Raw genomic sequence first — 22,241 nt, 5'->3', positions numbered from 1 at the left:
GACCTAGAAATCTTTGATTCAAACAGCAATGTGACATTGGTTTCTAATAAGCCTACAACTATTCCCGTTTGACTAGATTTCTAAATATTAATTAATTCTCCAGTTCTAAACTGTCAACTCTAATGTGATCTCTGAAATGCTGTACCTGTAAAATTAGCCTCTTATCTTAGGACAGCAAGGTCTATTGTTAATTTGTTTAGTGCCAAGTGCCTGCAGTATGGTTTGTAACAAATCAGGAGTTTCATATTGCACAGGACACACAGAATCCATCCAGCTACAGACAGGACTGAAAACACTGAAAACCCACCAAATATTGTTATCCCAGAACTTAAAAATGGGACCAAGTAAGATGTTTACTAACACGAATTACTTTCGAATTTTTAAATCATGATTCAAACTCACAGAGGCTACAAAAGTATGACTAATGTTTACTTTTACAGCATCAAAAGATTAGTTAAACAAACGAAATAGGCAAGAAGAATACATATTGACATTCCCCTCATGTTTCCAATTAGCAAAGCTTCGTAACTGACTTCAGAAGGATGCGAACAACTGTCTTGAGCTTTGGCAGCATCCCATTAAGTCTTTAATAAGAATGAATTACCACTTAAAATTGAAATGCAATGTAACAGCATTTTACTTCTACCAATTCAGAAGTAAGAATTTAATCTTCCCTCCTAATATACTCATAGACAGACACAAATCTATTAGCCCTTCTTTCAAAAAAGTGATTCTTTTGGCACAAATGAAAGCATGCAGTTACAGCTGGGGATATCTCTGCGACAAATTATGGGTGATACTACAGTATATTGTGAGAAGACCCGTGAGAACAAGAAACAACCTTCTAGACACAAAAACTAGAAATAAAAATATTTAGAAGCTTAATTCAGCACCTCACTTTGACTTAAAAAAAAAAGTGCCCACTTCACCTCCCACTAGGTTAGCTGCAAACAAAAATAAGTTAAAATGTCAACATAAACCTATGCACACATCAGGAAAACATTGCTGTGACGTTGCATATCAAAGCCAGCTTCAGGCATGGACAAACTGGCAGCAATGGACAGTGCACCAGACAAAAGTCTAGTTTGGCACTCATATGATGATGCCAGTATTATGCTCTGGTATTACTTAGCCCTTCAGAGCACTTTTTTAGGGACAAGCCTGAGCCTTGTGAAACTGTTTCCCTTTAAGCTAGGACAGAGAGTGCTGCTAACAAATAGCGAGCATCGCAACCAGTCACACCTCCTTACTATCTTGGTACTTTTCAAACTGTGCTTCAAGGGCAGCACAGTGGTATTGCATTTCTACTGCAATGCTATCACAGTACCTGCAACTATCTATAGGTTCCACAGGGGTGTAAAACAGCCCTGGAAAATATCAGAAAAGCTGCCATCTTTGCCTGCACCTGCATCTGGGAGATTCAGGGGCTGCAGCTGAGGAAGCAATCAGAACAGAGGCAAGAACAGCCACTGCTGGGTTGGGGTTGCATGTCAGGTTTGGGGGTCACTGCCTGCCCCAATTCTTCCACTTGCAGCAGCAGCAAGAAGAGGTGGTATTTAGGGTTTTATCCAGCCCTCCTTCTGACCTGTTCCATCTTATCCAAGGAGACACTGGAACTGAAGTACACTGCTGGTTGCACTGACTAAACAGTATGCAGCATGATGTGACAGAACCAGAGCGAAGGACAGGATCCCTTTTCTGCCACCCTCAACCCTCACATCCATCTGATCTTGAGGGATGGAAACAGATTACCCATTTCCCAATATTCCCGCTCATTCTCCCTCACCCCTTGAGGCAAGTCGATTTGAAACAGACCTGAGAAGAATAAAGAACAAAATTATGTGAAGCACATTTTAATTAAATACTTAGCTAGAAAACCTGAGTAAAATATTCAAGTTCTCAGTCCGTGCTGCAAAGAATATCCACACTTGCTAAGATTCAGCAAAGGGCCTGACACCAGGAAGCACTGACTTATTTCAGTCAACATTCTAGGGGAAAAAGTGATGTTCTGCTGTTCTCCTTGCCTCTTTCTGTCATGTCTGTAGTTTGAATTATTTCCTTCTCCAAGCTAAGCTTTAAAGGAATAAACAATCCTAAGTCTTTGTACATTTCAGAATTTAAAGTCCTAACCACCAAACGAGGCTGGTATTGTAGTTTGAACCTTGAGGGGGATGCTCTAATGATCACCTAAATGCTCTGTGTATGGTACCATTAATTTAGTGGCCCTGTTGGAGATACCTACATTACAGCTGGTTCAGTAGACAACTGGAGGTAAGTTAATAAAAATACAGTTCTCATTTCATATATTTTAACATAGAACAGAGTATAAGCAGCAACTGCAAAATAACTGAAACAGAGGCATAATCTTTTTTTTAGTAGCAACATTAATTTAGAAAGCTTAACTAGGCAGCTTGCAAAGCAAAGCCTGTGAAGTTTTCACTTATATATATTATGCACTGTTAATACATAATCTTAACTATCTGTTCATGCTTAGGTTTGATTTTTATTCCTTGCTATGAACTGCCTTTTTGATGACACAAGGCAATACTGTAGGATAATTACTTAATGCTAGTCACAGCAATCACTCTCTATCCAGGAGCTACAGAATTCTCCAGCACTTCACAGCAACAATTACTGCTATATTTATAAAGAGACGTCTTTGTCAAGGAAATACTAAACCTAGGAACGTCAAAGTACTATTTAAGGTGAGTATTAAAATAAAATTCAGCCTACTGAGAAATAAGAACATATAGAAAAGAATAACACATGTATGGCAGTGAAGTTACTTCATCCACATCTTAACAACACTTAAGGCAAATTACACTGACAGCAATGGAATTCATTTGACCCCTCGATTCCAAGAGAGTGCAAGATCAGTGTGTTGCTTCTTGTGGGAATGGTGACTGTCTAAACCCCAATCAATTTCATGCTATTATTGCCCCATCATCTAGACTTTTTATCCAGCATTTTACAGTCATCTGAGAATATGTAATCTCCTTACAAGCAGAATCTGTTGAAAATTTTCTAAGCCTTCAATTATAAAGGCTTCTGTGCTTTAAAAGTCTTCAGCTGCAGATGCACAAAATTTTCACATCTGCAAACTCAGAAAAATGACAAGATACAAACTGTGAACATTACAAGCTATAGGAGTAATTCTAGGAGTCAGTTTTTAATGCAAATGTAGATTACAGAATCAATTTGGCCATACAGAGTCTAATTAGAGATGGCAAGTGTAGATTCTTGAAAAAGATAGCTGCAGATTGACTCCATATCCGACATATTCTTTGCATCCAAAGGAAGAATACATTCAGCAGCACTTTATGAAAAATCTAATGAGAAACTTCAGTAACTTCCATTGAAACAAAGAAACATATATATACAGTATTCCAAATTGAATTTTAAAACACCTGCTTGCCCACATACTATACTACAAGCACAAGATCCTGCAAGTCTCATTCTGAGCTCTTTATCTGCAAATGAGCAATTAACACACTGAGTTCTGCATAAGGTTTTTAAAATGGAAGCGTAGAACCAATCAATCACATAATGAATTCAAGGCACTAAGGAAGTCTTTCTCATCAGGAAAATTGTTATTTGTATTGTGTTTATAACCTTGTGGACATTTAAGCCATTTTCACATAATCAAGATTAGACCTTTGGAGCAGCAATACCTACAGGAAAAAATACTTATGACACATAAAGAGCCTTTCCTAGTGCCCACAATCCAAACCTGAGGCGTTAGACCTCACAATAAGACTGAAGAAATCATAAACCAAGCTCTACCTCTCTCATGTGTAAGAACCCATGAGATAGAGGGTGGTCCTCTGTTTACTTGAGCCAAAACTGACAACTCTGCAGAATGGAAGAATGACCAGGCAATTTTATTTCAGAAAAATCTCACATTCCTTTCTTTTTAACTTACATTCATGTCAGTGGAATGGTTTTATTAGGTCCTAAGTCTAATACTTACACTATACAATTAAACCCTAATTAGCACATTATATTTTTTTTTTAATTTTTTTTAAAGTCCTTATGTGACCACAAATCTTTTTTTTCTGGAATTTCTCTGGATAGACATCTACCATGTCTTTATGGGGAAACTGTTATCACTTTGCACACCCAAGTTTCTGTACCACACCAGACAACAACCACCCAGGGAGTCATGAGCACGTGAACTCTCCCCCATCTTTCATAAGGGACACAGAACAGGTTTGCACCGTTGTTGCGAAACTTGATTGAAAGATGATTGCTAAGGCAAGTCCACGAGAAAGAAAAAATAAAAGCTTTGACTGATGCAGAGTTTAATATCATCCTAATTCTGATGGTTTTAGGGGGTTAAATATGCGATTTTTAATTGTTTAGTCTTTACATTTTTATATAAAATATCTGGATATGTAATTACTCAGCATTCTGAGACAATATCAAGTATTTGTGATGGCTACTGAGATTGCCCTACACTTAGAGAGGCTCAAATGATCTGTAGGGGTTTTGATGCAAGTAAGGCCATTTGAAAAGAGAAATACATGTCCTTCAAGCTGACTGTCAATCACAAACCTTAGAAAAAAGAATTGGCAGCAGTACTGCCATTCTGAGTTTCCTCAGGTTCAAAGTTGGCCATGGACCTGCTTCTGATTTCAGATTTCACCCCCTCAGAAAAATGTGGCAAAGTCTCCCTTGTTATACAAAGCTTAGTAAGAATGATGATGTAACCAAATGGCAGGAAGCTTTGCAGCGATGTGGCCACCTAACTTCAAAAACGATGGAAATTTTGAGTCAAAGGAGGAAGAAATTTCTGTCCTTGGCATCTCGCTGAGAAACAAAACTCCTCCTTTTTGTAATACCTTTAGAATAATCCCTGAAGGTAAACCAGGAGAAAGCCAAGTCAGAAAAAAAGGTGGATGACACAATCAGCACGGCACACATTTTTTCAGGCCCAACACTCAACTAAGCTCAATGGAAATCTCGAAGAATACCAGAATGCTTATAGAATAACCATTAAGAATTACCATTAAGAATATCAGAATGTCCCCAATGTGTTTAAGAAGGATTACAGCCTTCCTACTGCCACTACTTGGCATGGTATTTTCCCTGCCCGCAATCGGATGTTACGCTTAGCAAGTGCTAAAATCAGGAACTGCATGCTGCCAGTAGCTTAATGATAAAAAAATTCTACAAGGAGCATACAGTCACTCAGCTTCTTCAGAGAACCCAGGGCACCTCCAGTATTTTTGCTAACAAACTGTGAGCTTTTGAGAGCACTCCATGATCACAATTTGTATTTTTTCACACAATATATCACCATCTGAAACCACGATATGCTTCCCATCACCACTGTAGTGGGCGTATATCTGTCTACAACTTCAGACACTTCCCCTGATGCCTATTAGGTTTTTTATTACTTTTTCTCTGTCTTGCTTTTGAACTATTTTATATCTCAAGGCAAATTATTATGCAAAGCATTGGTTTTATCAATATTAAAAGGCATACTTTGCCAGCGAATTCTGCCATTCATAACATGTAACAACATTTTAGACCTAAGAAGAAAGTGATGATGACATTTTTCTTGGGACAGTCAAAATTCCCAAGAGGTTTCAAAGACAAGATGGAAACAGAATAATTTGAAATTTTTACAGGTAAAAATGGAATGCTTGTTTTCTTTTTTATGGATGGACATACACTTTACCCCACTACAACTGGCATCCAATTGATGACAGTGTTGGTTCTGTACTTTTTGACAGCATCAGCTTCTTGAGAGGCACCAATTCTCTCCTCAACACAGTATTAACTACCACAAAGTCAAAAAACCCTATAGTGCTATGTTTGTTTCTTTCTAAATGCTTTTGGGCTACTCTGTGGCACAATAAGCCTTGTATGCTGCAACTGTGAAAGCTTTGCACAAAATTCAAGAATATGTTCAAGAGGGTGTTTTTCCAGATCAAATTTGTGCTGTATTTGTTTTAAACATGATGGAAACAGCTTAACTCCAAGGTTTTCCAAGTTAAAGACTAATACATGAGGATCTGCTTTGGCAAGGAAGAATTAAAAGGCTATTAGCTGAACAATATATTTTAAGAGCAAAATATCCTTTCTGTGAAAAATCTGGTACTAAAAATCAGTGAGGTGAACATGACTGCTTCATGAGAAGTTACAGGGAACAGAGGCAGCTAGCTCCAAGCCACATTTTTCACTGTCTCCTAGTATAGAAAAGCAACCTGTAATTCCTAAATAACTACACTGGACTCCTATTAAACTGATCCCAAAAACACCTGCTATCTTGTAGCAAGATCTAGCATGTGTGCAGAACCGAACAGCAACTTTTGTAATAGTCTGAAATGCAGAGTGCAAAAAAGGAAATTTACTGTTCATTGCAGGTCTTTTAATTATATTTTAACTTCTTGGAAGTATGTGGCACAGCCTTCATCTCTATTACATAAAAAAGTCACCTATATGCTGCAATGCTGTGGCAATTGAGAAAGTACCAGCTACACCCAAAATGTATTTGAACCAACTTCACTTCCCATTAAGTGAAATGTAAGAAATCAGTCTGGATGCAAGATGGCCTGGCAGACTGCTTCTACCCTGTAAAATACAAATACAAGACACCATGTCTTGTATTTGGAAAAAAGTAAACAGGACCCTTAGAAAGGCTCCAGATCCCTCGCATCACAGATGATATTTAAGCATTGACAATCTTATTTCTGGCAGAACATTTAAACAGCTATAGCACCACAGAAGAGCTTTAGCAGAAATTATTTTGTACAACCCTCAATTGTCAAGAGTCTGTTACTTGAACTTTGTAACATGACAAAGGGTAAATCCAGCCAGATTCAGACATTAGACATCAAATCCCTCTGTACAAATTATGGCAACATAAAGTTCTTTAGCTCACAGGAATTAAAAGTATCTACAGTGTGGTGGCTGCACATCTAAGTCAGTTTAGCAAGTTAAAATAAGGTAGCTTTTCATCCAAAAATCCTTACATATTTGCTCTTCAGTACATTTCTTAATGCATCTGCTATTCTTCATCCTGCATCTAGGTCGGTCTACCTTGCCTGAATTCTCTGACTATACTTTCTTTCCATTGGTCTCTTGGCAGGTAGATCATGTTCAGTCCAAGAATCTGGATCTCTCATAGTGCACCTGTTGAACTCCACCTGTTGCTGTATTGACTTACTGACTTTTTAATACAATTACTGCTGGGAAAAGAGAAATTGTTTCAGGGTGGATAATACAAAGCATCATCAGAGCAGAACAGACACAGCCTAACTTGAAGAATTTCTGTCCTGTGATTAACACCAGGTTGAAGACCTAATTTCATCTAACTTGAATATGTCTGCTCAAATTCTGCTTAACCCTTCAGTAACCCGGCATAAATAGACACGATCATTGCATTCCCAAGGACTGTAGAATCAATCACACAATTTTCACCTGTGGGTATGTATATATATAGATAAAACTACCTGCAGAACAAACCAAACAATATACACAGGGTTTGCAGGAACCTAGAGACAGATGTAATTACGCCCTAAACAAATAAAGCTGAAAAGAAAAACATATGAATAAAGCCCGAAGTGGGAAGGCGTAAGGGTAAAAAAAAAGTATTCCCAACTCTAGGATGCCTTGTACCAAATTATACATGCAAATTTAGCTGTGACAGTTACCCTTCAACTAACCTTTGCTAGCTAAAAGGAGTGCAGAAGCGCTCCTAATCCGCTTCTGTCCGCAAATCGGACAAATTAGCTTGAATCACAGCTAAAAAGCAAACCGCTCTAAAGACGCCATAAAAGACAACAAAAAATGCTTCTATAAATACATCAGCAACAAAGGGAGGGCTAAGGAGAAACTCCAGGCTTTGCTGGTTGTGGATGGAAACCATGACAAAGGATGAAGTACCTAATGGCTCTTTGCCTCTGTCTTTTACAGTAAGACCAGCTGTTTGAGTACCCAGCTCCCCGAGAGCTGGGATGAGCAGCAGAATAAAGCCCCCATACTCCAAGGGGAAATGGTCAGCAACCACTCAAACACACACAAAGCTGCATGGGGTCCACCCAAAGGTACTGAGGGAGCTGGCAGAAGCGTTCACTAAGCTATTTTCAATCACCTCCCAGCAGTCCAGACTATCCAGTGAGATCCTGGTAGACCAAAGTCAGCAAATGTGATGTCCACCTACAAGAAGGTTGTGAAGGAGGATCCAGGAAACTCCGGGCCCGTCAACCTCACCTTGGTGCCAGGGAAGGTTATGGAGCAGATCATCTTGAGCACAATCACGCAGCACATACAGGACAATCAGGGCATCAAGCCCAGTCAGGATGGGTTTATGAGGGGCAGGTACCTCTTGACCAACCTGATCTCCTCCTGTGACAAGGTGACAATTAGTGGATGAGGGAAAGACTGTGAATGTTGTTTATCTAGACTTTAGTGCAGCCTTTGACACCATTCCCACAGCATTCTGGAGAAATTGGCTGCTCATGGCTTGGACAGGTACACTCTTTGCTGGATGGCCAAGCCTGAAGAGTGGTGGTGAATGGAGTTGCATCCTGTCAGCAGCGATAAAATAGTGTTCCCCAGGGATCAGTGTTGGGGCCAGGCCAGTTTAATTTCTTTATCAATGATCTGGATGAGGGATCGAGTGCACCCGCAGTCAGTCTGCAGATGTTGGGTGGGAGTGTTGATCTGCTGCACGGCAGGAAGGCTCTGCAGAGGGATCTGGACAGGCTGGAATGATGGGCCAAGGCCACTTATATGAGGTTCAACAAGTTGCAGTGCTGGGTCCTGCACCTGGATCACAACAACCCCATTGAACACTGCAGGTTTGGAGAAGAGTGGCTGAAAAGCTGAACGGCGGAAAAGGACCTGGTTCAACAGCAGCTAACGTGAGCCCATGTTTGCCCAAGCAGCCAAGAAGGCCAATGGCATCCTGGCCTGCATCAGCAATAGCGTGGTGAGCAGGACCAGGGCAGTGATTGTCATCCTGTGCTCAGCATTGGTGAGGCCACACCTCAAATCCTGTGTTCAGTTTTGGGACGAAAAAGACCACTGATGTGCTGAAGTGAGTCCGGAGAAGGGCAGTGAAGCTTGTGAAGGGCCTGGAACACAAGGCCTGTGAGAATCTGCTGAAATAGCTGGGTTTGTTCAGCCTGGAGAAAAAAGAGGCTTATGGGGAACCTTATCACTCTCTGCAACCATTGAAAAGAGGTTGTAGCCAGGTGGGGGTCAGCCTCTTCTCCCAAGTAACACGCAAAATGACAAGAAGAAATGTCAAGTTACGCCAGAAGAGATTTACATTAGGTATTTGGAAAAATTTCTTCACTGAAAGGGCTGTTAAGCACTGGACAGGCTGCCCAGGAAGTGGTTGACTCACCAACCCTCGAAGTGTTTAAAAGAGGTGGGACATGCTAGTGCCGGGTTAATGGTTGGACCCATTGCTCAAAGAAGTCTTTTTCAATCGAAATGATTCCATGACCTCAACTATTTTAACTGAATTTATTCTGAAGCAGATGAAAAGTATCCACATCTATTAATACAATCCAACAGAAGGGATGATGGCCCCTAGCTAAGGGCAAAAAGAGTTCCAGATGCATGCAAAGTGACTGTATATTTTCACACTGGAGCAAATCAGTGTGGGAATAGGATGTTACCAATAAAATAAACAAAGACCAGGAAAGTAGCTGAAAACTGAAAGTGGCCTTCATCCTTCCTCATAATTCAGAGTGGAGTTTATCTTTCTAACCATATTTTGCATTCAGATACTTTCAGTGTCTGATTTCGTCTCAAGTAAGTACGGTAAGCAGAATTTAAAATGAGTTATGAACTACTTCTATTTTGTATCTTTCTTACTGCTTCAAGTAAGTCCAAATTACAAAGAAACCCAAAGTTTTCGCTGAATTTAATGTAACCTGTTAAGAATTGTACTTTATGGTTACAAGTATTTCTTTAAAGACTCTGCACAGGAAACACAAGTGTAATAATAAAATGTTATTTGCTTTTTAGTATTCTCACAGAAATGCTAAAGATTAAGCGTACTGTGATGATGCAGTGCTCAGCATTTAAGACAGTATTTATAATTAATATTAGATTCCTGCCATGTACAATGTGAAATTGAAGTTACACGTTCATTTCCTCATTACGTGAAAAAACTTCTAGTATTGCTTAGTCTTACTCTACTGTAGATATTGAACTATTTCACTGTGCTCCTCTGTCATTTCAGTAGAATCCCATGAATGCTTAGAAATGACCTTAAAATGTGAAGGTGGGGGAACACTTTAACCACAAGCTAAGCTTGCTATTACACACATATGCTTTGAAGCTGTCACAAATGTTAGTACAGAAATATTCAGAGACTACACCCACCATTGCCTCCTCTATCCTGTGTCCAAGAACATGCCCTTTCAAAAGCAAACTACCTCTTTGACCAGCCAGCTACACTGGTATATACAGTTTGGCACCTACAGCCCCTCTGTCTTAGAACATTAAAGGATGAGTTTCATTTCCAAGGCCATTTTATTAAATCAAAGTGCATCCTTTTGCTGCTGCCCCGCTGTGACATAAAATGAATGTGTGGCTGCCCATGAAAATGGCGAAAGGAGGAGGCTAAAGCAAGAGGTTACTTTCACTTCAGGTGGGTTCAAAAGTCGTGTACTGCAGGGGTATGAGAGAGTGGTTGGGAAGGACCTGGTGTAAGTTCTCAAGGGACAGTTCTTAGGTCACGTAATCCTAAATCTTCTCTCTTCTTGCTCTCCAAACATGAATTAAGCTGGTCTGTTCCAGGACCTTTCATGCTTCAATCCCCACCAGACCATATGCCCTCTCAACTCTCTCTCCACAAATGCACTGTTCTGTGGCTTTTTCTTCTTGAAGGTAGCCTTGAAAGAAGACAGCAGATGGCACCGTGTGGAACACACTCTCACAAAGCAAAACCATGATGTGCATAGCTAAGAATGTTTTGTTGAAACCAGAGTGCAATGGAAGCATAAAGAAAAAAGAACCCTGAAGCTGACTTACAAGAGCAGAAGCCAGAAAATAAAATTCAGTGACGGAACAATTACAAGCATGACGCATTTCACACAAAACACATCATCTAAGCTTGTGCCTAGCAAAAACTGAGCTTTATTGTGGGAGAGTGGGGCTAATGTTGGTGAAGTAAAGGTGGAATACAAAATTAAAACACTAAAAAATTCCTTGGCTCCCATTTAGCCATAGGAGAATAGTTACAGTTGTCATTACTAGCTGACCTGAGACATCACAAATTAAGATACTGTTGCTAATGTTTAAGGTAGTCTCTCCAGTGTCAAGATCCATTTTCTATTTGGCGAATGAATGATTAAGACTGTTACAGAGTAAAATTAATTGTGAGACACATGCAATAGCTTTTCAACTGTTACTTCAGACATCTGACAATAGATGAATCATTCTAGTCACCTGAGGAAGATAAAAGTCAAAACACAGTAGCATTACCCAGCTTCTTGGAAAACTCAAACACTGCACTGGCTTTCATGACTTTCATTCTACAACAGTGAGTCAAGGAAACATCCATTTACTGTCATTGTTACCACTGATACAATGCCAAAGCTCCAATTTTGTTTTGCTGACTTTCTAAATCAGAAGAATTGCAACTTTGAGGCATTTTATCTATTACCAGAGAAAGAATTAAAGACGTTTTAAAGACCTTTAATACCCAAATCATCAAATATTTCAACCATGAAGATGAAATCACCTTTTTCCAAGATAAATGTTTCAAAAATATTTATGAAATTCTAAGTTATTTAACTGAACTTCCAAATGCTGTTTGGGCTAAGTTTAGGACAAGGAGTTAGTACATTCAATGTATGCAATAGACTGTATATATATACAGATAGATAGATAGATAGATAGATTAGATAGATAGATAGATAGATAGATAGATAGATAGATAGATAGATAGATAGATAGATAGATAGATAGATAGATAGATATAAGTTGGGTAAGTACTCAGGACAGGAAATCTTGTTTTGTTATGTTTTGCTTCTGCATCACTCTATTTTCAAATCCTCTGGCTATAGCACACACATAGTCTATCAAATGTGTTCCTCTCAATCATCTGCATCCTCAAAGAGGTACTTTCCATGCCTAGACTTTCTTAACATATCAATCTATTGTGAAGATAGGAATAAAAATAAATAAAATCACACTTCTTGAATTTAAAAAAGTTTGCTATCGTTTACAGCATAGTAATTGCAAAAAACAGACTAAAAAGAGACTGAAAAATAAAGAACTGAAAAAATGTAGTCACATGTGCTAGAACAGTTTAAAATTACACAATTACATGTTATTCCTCCCTTCTGCAAAATCCATATTAAACCAACAGGATATAGAGTGCCCATCCATACAGTGAGCCACTATTTTAAACAAATGTAAATAATACTTTGTAACACAGTCTGGAGGAAAATAGGTATCCCACTAAGAAAACCATCAAAAATAATAATCAAGCCAAACTCACATCCTCCACTGCAATGTAGTTTCCCAAGGAATTTGTTTGTTTAAGTGAGGGAAGTTTTGAAAAGGAGTTTTGCAACTCCTCATGGATTATCAGCTGCAGAGAACTTGAACATGCTCTTTTACCTAGCAAACTAACAAAACCCATAATTTGGCTGCCACAGAAAATTATATGATAAGCATTGTAATACCTGGAAGATATTATCATTTACAGTTATTTATGTTAGATGGGCTCTGAAAAAGTAACATTTGATACTGGACTCCGGTCTCCCACAGCAGACAGATATTTTAAATACCCTTTTCTGCTCTTAAAGCACTCATGTACAAATACTCAGTTATTCCTTGTTTAAAACAGACCATTTCTTTTTCTAAAGTGTAGGAATATTGCCTCACATAATAGCAAGCACTTTTGAAGTATAGCAAGTATTTAATTCTCTAAAATGCCAAAGGAGCTTTTACTCTGGGAAAGCAGCAGTAAGTTGGGAAATACAGAAGCTGATCTATTTTATTCGTATCTATATCCTTAAATTCATTCCCCAGGCTGCTTCAACTTATGTAAGGTGTGGTGCAGCATTAGGGTCAATTTCACGGTACCCCTCCAGCCCAGACCCAGCAGTTACCCACATTATAAACACCTCAGTTTGATGCCCAGACGCAGCTCAGATGAAGACCACAAGCTCTGCTCAGCTATGGGGCTGGAAATGCACTCTCTGTGCTGGACATACTATAAAAAGCCCATAGCAATACATGTCCTAAGTTCACTTTGCTCTCCAAGCAAGTAGTAAGACTGATGGCTCCAAGAAGTTTTGCTAAAGGAGTTAATAATAATAAAAACATTGTCACACAGCCTGCTACAGGGTGCAGGCTCCACAGGCCCCAAAAGTAGCAGCTTTAATAGCTTTCCTAAGTAGAAAGAAGCCCTCAGGAGTAGCCCTAAATGTCAGTACAAATGTACCTCAAAGGGCTTTCAAGAATGGAATTGTCAAAAATTCAGGAGGAAACTCTTCAACACATGCACTGTTAGACATTAAATGGAAAATAACCTGACTAAATTAGAGGAGATTCTTGTGGAACAGCAAAGACACCTCCCTAATCTTAGTGTCCCCTCAATCGACTTAAAACCTATTAGATCCTACAAGATTTTGAATTTTCTTGCTAACTATACTAGCCAAAATTTTTATTCTCCCCTTCCCCCACCAGTTCAACATGAGACAGGTTCAAAAACCTGAGTATTAGGATTACAGGCTACCAGGACTAGAGACTATTAGAGAGAGTTATGATAGGAAGCAAAACTAACCTTTATAAACCACTCTAACCCTACGTAATCAAATAAAATTTCTGTTTTAAAAACTGATCATATTAAGCTGATCAAATAGGATATCTGCCAGAAAAAAAGTCCATTCAAGGATTTTAATCATAACATTTGCTCTAGTTAGTCAAGTGTTTGTGAGTGTTTGCTGAAGACCATTAAAAAAAATCATGGCATTAAAAGCTAAACTTGATGGTTCAGTTGACCCAGCCTACATAAAACATTTGGATATGTTTTCTTTTTCATGTTTCATTCTGCTATCCATAAATCAATAAATGGGTCAACACTTTGCAAGCATTCTATCTCACCTCATATGTTTTCCACAAGAAGTCTGTAGGGAGTCTCTGCACATGTTTTATGAACACTGCCCCTCCTACCTATCATGCATAAGCCCATTACTGCACCCACATGAAATCTGATGAGGTGCTCACCCCAATTACAAGTAGTGCAAGTGAGGAGAGGAGCACTGTGTGCTAAGTAAAGATGGTAGTAGACAATAGTAGATACAGAGCAGGGATTTGATTCTTGCATGACTGCTATTTTATGAGGCCACACAGTGAATTGCTTTACAGCTGCATCACTCCAACTGAACAAATCTAGCCTGAGGTCTCCCTACTCACAAAGCAGTTTCTGCTACGTCTTCAACTCTGTGCAATGTTCTTTCACCAAATTATCCTCTTTCCATTACATTTCTAATATTTACCTATTTTTGCAATTTCTCAAGCAGTAGAGAAGTCCAGTACAGTCAAGTGCACATCATCTTGATTTTACCACCATATCAACCTTACAGAAAAATTTACTTTTCAAAACAGCTCCCTCCAAGTAGGTCAACAATACCTTATAATGGAGAAACCCCAAAAACCAGGCTAACCTGTGCTAACAGTTTCTCAGCCCATGTCATACTGCAATAGAAGTGATCAAAAAGATGCCTGGTTTGGATCCTCCTTATTAAAGGGTGGTGGTGGTGCGGTGGTAAAGCCTGGAAGACTATTCCCACATAAAAATCTCTAACCTTTCCTTTCATGAGCACACAGTCCCCACTGAATCAGATCTGGACTCTATGCTAGAATAATTTTTGTACTATAATAAAATGGCAGAAACGAGTTTGAGTTACTTGAAATTCTGTTGAAATTATTACTATTACTAGAGTATAAAAACCCATTTCAAATGTTAACAGTAAATATAATATTAAAAACTATATTTCAATAAAATAGAAATAGAATACTTCTCACTTCACAGACTCAAAACACTTGTGAATGAAGAACATGTAGTAAGTTTTTAATATGAATCTCATGAAATTTGCAACATCTCAAAATTAATTCAAAGTGATTATATTCAAACTGAATTGGAATCAAATTCTTTCCTGAGGTCTGGAAGTTGTCTAAGATTATAAACAAAAGGAATTGTTTTGGGAAAAAACCCTGAAGTCTGTGAGAAATGTTTCCTAAACAGACCCACATTTATGTACTTCACTTGAACAGGACTGTGTAATGGGTTGAAAAGCTCCAGAAAGACAGATCTAGTTTGGAGACCAAAGTGCCTGTCAACTCTCAAGAATTCATTTAGTACACAATCTGCTATTTTCCCAGCAAGAGGCACTAGCAGGGACGCAGTGGCCAGATGAATTACCTGGGTGGGCAGTGGTAATTGTTATTATCGACACTATCCTCTTTACGCAATTTTTTCCCTTCTCCTTATGAACACCAACTTAACATGCTCTTATTCACCTCTTCTTTCATCACCTGCTGCTCCAGTGCCTCAATCTGCTCTGGTTTTATTTGTATACGCCTTCCCTCTGTCACTCAATCCTAGTTTATCCCCTAACATCAGTCACTATTTACATTCCCTCCCAACGTTCATATTCTTCCTCAAAAATAAGAGATTAAACTGTAATACAAAAACTGGTGTCAAACCAGCTCAGTAAACTAAAATGTTACAGCATTTCAACAATTTCCCTCACTGAATTTACTATGACTGCTTTAGAGTAAGCAAGAAAACCAGACTGCACAGTGGGCAACAGAGGAGAACTACTCCAGAAGTCAACTACCAAATCAGGTAACTACAACACAAACCCACAACCACCAATGATCGATCAATTCCATATACCACTTTTTCTGTTCACTTCAGTCACACTTTGAATTTTAAGGAAGGTTTCATGTCATATTTATAGATGCTAAATTATGTTTTCATTAATGAAACAAGTTTACAACAGCTCAAGGATCCATCTGGCAAACATGATTGATTTGACATAGCAAAACCTGTATATTTGACTGCGCCTGACTGAGACAAAAATCTCAACTTCCTTTAACCTGCCTGTCTCTGAAACTCAAGCAATGACACTGACCTTAGGTTTATTTTCACCAGTTAATCCCCATTCACCAAACCCCAGTAACAGTAGGTTATGGTATGAATGATGAGAAAGTGGATTGCTATTATATCTATAAGCCATATTTGCTACCAGGACAATTATGTTACCTCAGAGCAAGGTACAATAAACAATGGCCACCCCTGATGGCAGGTAAAAAGATGGTGGTTTGAGAGATCAATGCTGCTGGCTTGGAAGAGCCCAAAAATATGTATGAGATTGTGGTAGTGCTCTTCATTACCAAGAGCTGGCAGGGATGCAGAAGACAACATTCCCAGCAGGAGAAGGTAGGTAATGGAACTGACAAAGCCTGCACTGGTGCATCATCCTGCACGTGCCAACTGGTAGGGAGAGCGTCTCATGCTTGCACATATGAGCTTTGGTATTCCAGCCTAAGAAAGCTTTCACTAAGGTAACTGGTATTAATCTGGCTTTTAGCAAGATGCTAAAATTTTCAGGGGAAAGACAAGTTTGATCTCATGTCATGGGATATGATTAATGATTCAGATACAGTTCTTACACGTGTGACTTAATGGTAAGAACTGTACAAACAGAATGAATGTACTATTTTGACAGTACTCCCTGAAGACTACTGATGTACGAAAAATTGTTATCATTTTACTTGGTAGCAGTATCAGAATACAACAGTCTTGCTATATCTATCTATCTATCTACCTTATATGTACACATATGCACACATATAGATTATTTTTTATACATACACACACACACATATATATATATGATGTAAGTAGCCAAAAGAAATAACATACGGACATGCTGGAGCTGTACTTCAGAAGACCAGAGCATAGAAAGTAGCCCCTGTTCAAGGGCTCCATGATTTTGGTTGCCTTGGTTCTGCAGCCAGGTTGACATTTAAGGCAACATCTGACAGTAAGAATGCTCTCACTTGACAACTGAGTTAAATCTGCTGTTGTACTTTCATGCGCAGCTTTCACTCTGCACTTGTGTATACACAGCACCAAAATCAAGCTCTTGGTCCACCCAGCTGCCAAACCAGCCAATTGATAACCAGATTTCAGACATGAAATCTGTCCATTCCAATGTACCATCACTATCCATGTTTCAAGTTCTTGGCCTTAGAATGAAATCCTGGAATTAAATGCTGGAGGGTTGTCAATGGAACATCTTAATGAGCTGCCTGACTTCACGTATCAGCTCACCTGACCTAGAAGCTGCCAAGAAGTACACACATTTCTCAAAGTCTCTAGACCACCTCAAGTATGGAAAGTAAACATGACATGAGAAATAAATCAAAAAGTGAAAATACTGCACAAAATAGGCAGTCAGTGTAAAAAAAAACCCAGTAAACCGAGTCATAATGTACAGGTCACAAGTTCTTAAGTGACAGCATGGTGACCTCAAAATACCAGTTTGGTTTTACCTTGCACTGGCATTGTATTTCAATGGAAATCAAAAATCAAACACCATCCTCCCTCTACTGCCTTGGCCTATCGTACTACATTTGGGTCACTTCTGGAAGAAATGTCAACACAAGTGAGTCTCAGTGGCTGATTTTACAAAAGCATCAAATCTCCTTTTTATGCCAAATCAAAACCAAATTTTACTGTCAGAAAGGCACGTTGAAGGGAATGTTAGGAAAAAAAAATAAGTGGTATTTGATTAAATTAATATGTAGAAAACCCAAGGCAATTCTGACTTTCTTCCCACCATTGGTGGTTCCATATGTCCATACCAGGAATGGGATTCCTAAGTAAATGGGAAAGCTTTCTACACCTTAGAGGCAATGATATTTCTCAATTCAAAAGAATAAGTGATTTGTCTAATGCTCCTCATTTTATCAGATATACCTCAGTTTCTTCTCTAGAGCACAAAACAAATATTAGAGAATAGGTGACTTAACAACACACTGCAAGATATCCTACGCAAGCTTGACAGGAAAAGCCAAAAGAATTGAGAAAAATACCCAACTGTTTCACAGCAAAGTCTACAGCCACTGTTCTGAAAAAAAAAATCCAGTTTACCTGGAGAAGCTGCTAAAGAAGTGGTTCAAAAAAATTAGAAACAAAGCACTGCTACAAGTCTTTTCATAAGCTCCTTTCCCATATTACATTCAGACTTGTAAGAACCTTGCAACTGCAAAAAACCATTTCCATCTAGCTACTCCACACTGTTTAAGAGAGCAACATTATTTTTTACTCTTTCCAACAATTTTGCTGCTGCAATCAAGTCCTTTGTTTTCACTCAGTTTCTACCATTTTAGGTCTCTTTCCTACTAATTAACTTAAGTGCATTTGCCTCTACCATTTCTGGCATGCAGCAACACGACACTGGCATGATTCTTGACATTTCAACTGCTTCTCACAGACCTGCATTAAAATCAATGAGTTTTGTCAACTTCATCTATTCCCTAATTAACAAGGGTACATCCAGCAGCACAGGCAGCAATGCCTTCTGTTTGTGTACTCAGGAAGATGACTTTGCATCAATTTACACGTTGCTTTAAACAGGAGTTTATCTTTACAGCTAGATCATTACTATGAACTTAACTCCCAAAGCACCATTTTAGTGTCCTTCAGGGCTTAGTAAGAAGTTACGCAACTCAGCACTGTAAAATTTTCGTTTATCCAACAAGGATGAGTCTTGATTATAAAAATCAGATAAAATTGGCACAAAAATGTAGGTTGTGTGCTTAGAAGTTTCCTCCATAATCGAAAGGAAAGCCTTTATGCTTAAATTTAGATTAGAAGATAACTACTTCACAGAATACAAACTCGGGTTCATAGTCTCACTGTGGATGTGTTTAAACTATGCTCCCCCTCATTTTTAACTTTATTAATTGGAAGTCTGCATTTCTTCCATTCATTTGTGTCTGCAGAAAAACACTTAAATCATGGGCAATTACTTGACATTTTGAAGATATTTTGAGATACTTGGCTTTCACATCACAAAGGTTTATTACTTCACACAGCATTTAAAAACAAAGCCATTCCTTGTTCTCTATCCACTATTCTGAGCCACGATTTGTGAATGGATTACATTTGCGAGTGGGGGGGAGAGAAGTGAGGGGGGAAAAGCCAACTAGTAAAGAGGAAGTTGTGCTTTTGAAAGTATCAAAGTGGAGTGCATGCTTTGCAGAGAAGTACAATTTCAGCAACAATTTTAGCTGAAATTTAACACAGAATATCTAGTGTGCATTTCAAAACAAAGCATCTCCTTCCTTCGTGCAATTAACAGTGAGACCCAAGACATAAAATTTTAAATTAAAATCTGACAATTCACTATTCTAAAGTCATCTGCCACTTACCCTACTTAAAGTTCTAAAAACCTCACGGATTCCCAGGATGCAGTAACCAGTAATATAAAAATTCATTGGCACGTTTTTGCATTACAACAACCCTGCCCCACAAGTCTTGTCATCTTTCACTTCGCCTTGCTGCAGGAACGAGTGCAGCTTTTCTTCATCTCATCCATAAAATGGTTTCGGTCCCCTCCAAGAGGGAAAAAGAACAGACGGCTTCTACGGGAGGGAAAGCAATCTTTGGAAAAATCAAGATGTGTGGGAAACAGCAAAAGTCCCTGGGCTCAGAAACGCAGCTTCGAAACACCTGGCAGTAAATCAATGTCACCCATTTCGCTGTAATCCCTCAAGTCACTTTTATGAAGATTACTTCCTGCAGTGCATTCCTCGCCCTGCTCCCTCCCCAGCCGACAAGGACTCCACACTTCGGGAAGCCGCACCGCGCACACGGCACCGGCGCCGCGGGACCCGGACCGGGGCGCGGGTCACGCCTGGCACAACTGTTTCGCTGCCAGCCCCTGACTCCGGCCCCACTCCCGATTCCCTGCCAGCGCCACAACTTTCTTTCCCCGTGCCCCTCGGAGAGTCCTGCCGCAACTCCAAGGGATGCGGGGGAACTGCCGCCGCCCCGTTCCCGAGGTCTCCGCCGCAGAGGACACCCCAGCGCCGGCACCGCCGCTCGCTCCCGGCGCTTCCCTTCTCCCGCGCCGCGGTGGCGACCCCGCACGCTCCCTCCGACCTGCCACAGCGTGTCCCGTCCGCACCGCCTCCCTCTCTCTCTCCCTGCCTCCCTCCTCGGCTCCCCGGGCGGCCGCGGCTGCCGGCTCCCTCCGGGGAACAACCAGGGGCGCAACTTCGCGGAGTGGCGGAGCAGGGGGCGGGCGGCGGGGCCCTCCCGCCGTCCCCGCGGCCACGGCGCAGGGAACCCGCGGGTCTCCCCCGCCGCGGCTCATGGCGCGGTGCTTTCCCGCCTCCCCGTCCCGCCCGGCGGCGGCGCCGACTGACCAGGGGTCGAACTCGTGGATGATGCTCTCGAAGCGGATGACGGCGAAGAGCCGGGAGCTGAAGCCAGCCAGCCAGGCCAGGAAGAGGATGGTGAAGGAGAGCAGGGACTGCCAGCCCGCCGGCTGCGACAGGCCCCCCGACAGGCCGCCGCCCGCCCCGGCGCGGCTGTGGAGCGGCGCCGCGGAGTTGGCGGCGGGTCTGTGCTTGTGGTCGGGGGCCGAGTGCTCCGCCATGTTGTACCCGGGGCTCCCTCGCAGCCTCTCCCTCCGCCCGGCGCGTGCGGGGAGGAGGAGGCGGAGGAGGGGAGGAGGGGAGGGAGGAAGGGCAGGGGGCGGGGGGCTCGGCAAGGGGCGGGGCGGAGCCCGCCCGCTCTGGCTCGGCGCTCCTCGCTGACTCCCCGCCGCCTCCTGGCGCACCCGGGCTCTGCCGCTGCCTCCTCCTCCTCCCGCCGCCGCCGTCACCGTCCCCCGGCGCGGGGGGGAGCACGGCGCGGCGCGCGCCAGCCCGGGAGGCGGGGCTATCGACAGCACGGGGGCGTGGTCAAGCGCCGGAGGGGCGGGGCTGGAGACGGCCCGGGGCGCGCGCGCGGCTCCGAGGGGCAGCGCCGCGGGGGGAAGGGGGCTCTGCAAGCAGGAGGCTGCGGACGGCACCCAGGCGGGAGGGACAGGGGCGGATCGCGGCTCCCGTCCTCCCGAGCGAGCCGTTTGACATTGCCGCCCCTCCGGAGCGGGAGGAGCTACCGGGGGAGGGCGGGGCTCCCAGGAGAAGGCGAGGGGGCGGGACCGATCCCCTCGGGTAGCGCCCTCCTAACAGGAACTCCGGTGACGGCCTGTCACGGAGCGACAGGTATTTAAAAGGGGCGGGTCATCCCCGAGTAGCCAATCGGAGCGGCACGGCCCCGCGCGCAGGGGGACGTCGTTCCCTGTGCCAGCCGTTGAAGCAGTTGACTGGCAGCCGTTTGGTCCAATCGGAGCGCGGCATGCGAGTCACGTGGGCGCCGCCGGCGCCGAGCCAGGGCGCTGCGGTGCGTGTGGGCCGGTGGGTGGTGCCGCTCCCGGCGTGCTCTGGAGCGGCGCGGAGCGGAGCACGGCGGGAGTTGTAGTCCGCCGTGCGGGGGCGCGGCGAGCCCCGGTAACTCCGTGTGCTAGGAATGTTTATTTGTCCTGGTGGAAACTGTTGTGGCTGGCGCTGAGGGATGTGGGAGAGCTTCACCCTCATGCACTTGAGAGGAGTAGCTTGGGGCAAGGTCAGGGAGAGCCCTGCGTGTGCCACTTGCCTGAAGTGGGAGCATTTTTACGGAATCCATCAGTGCATTAGGTTGGAAGGGACCATAGAGGTCATTGGGTCCAACCTATGGCCGAACACCACCATGTCAACTCGACCATGGGACATGGAGCCAGATCCAGTCTTTCCTAAATATTTCCATTCCAGGAATGATGACTCTACCACCTCAGTCAGGCACAGTGACCAGCAAATGGACACCTTAGCTTTTTTGGGAGGGTGGGATTGTTTTGGTTTTTAAAATTGTCTTTTAGGAGTTTTCCCACTGAAATGCTATTTTGGAGCCTTTGTAACTCCCTCAAATATTTTGCAAAACCTGTTGCTATAAGGAGAAGATGGAGAAAACGGAAGGCTTCCAGGGTTGCACAGTCAATGGTGTTTGAGGCATGCTGGCCTTTTTTCTACCCTGAGATGGCAGGGGACAGCCTGCTTTTAGAAAAACTATGATATTAAATGTTAAAAACACCAATCACTTGTTTTTAAAATTTTAAAAGTTTAATAGTAATAAAATGGTTATAAAAATAGTT

The 22,241-nt window shown here is 41.9% G+C and overlaps 1 protein-coding gene across 1 annotated transcript in view; it reads right to left on the bottom strand.

Annotated features, from left to right (window-relative positions):
- Positions 1-20,778, bottom strand: part of STT3B (STT3 oligosaccharyltransferase complex catalytic subunit B) — a 51,139-nt gene extending 30,361 nt beyond the window's left edge. Inside the window, exon 1 of the mRNA XM_030966803.1 lies at positions 20,434-20,778. Within this exon, the coding sequence (XP_030822663.1) occupies positions 20,434-20,666 (233 nt within the window). The 5' untranslated portion in view covers positions 20,667-20,778. The remainder of the gene's footprint in view (positions 1-20,433) is intronic.
- Positions 20,779-22,241: the final 1,463 nt, after the last annotated feature.

Source organism: Camarhynchus parvulus, chromosome 2, assembly GCF_901933205.1.
Source record: "Camarhynchus parvulus chromosome 2, STF_HiC, whole genome shotgun sequence".
NCBI classification, from domain to species: Eukaryota; Metazoa; Chordata; class Aves; order Passeriformes; family Thraupidae; genus Camarhynchus; species Camarhynchus parvulus.
Note: the sequence above shows the minus strand (reverse complement) of the source record. Positions and strands in the feature narration are given on the sequence as shown.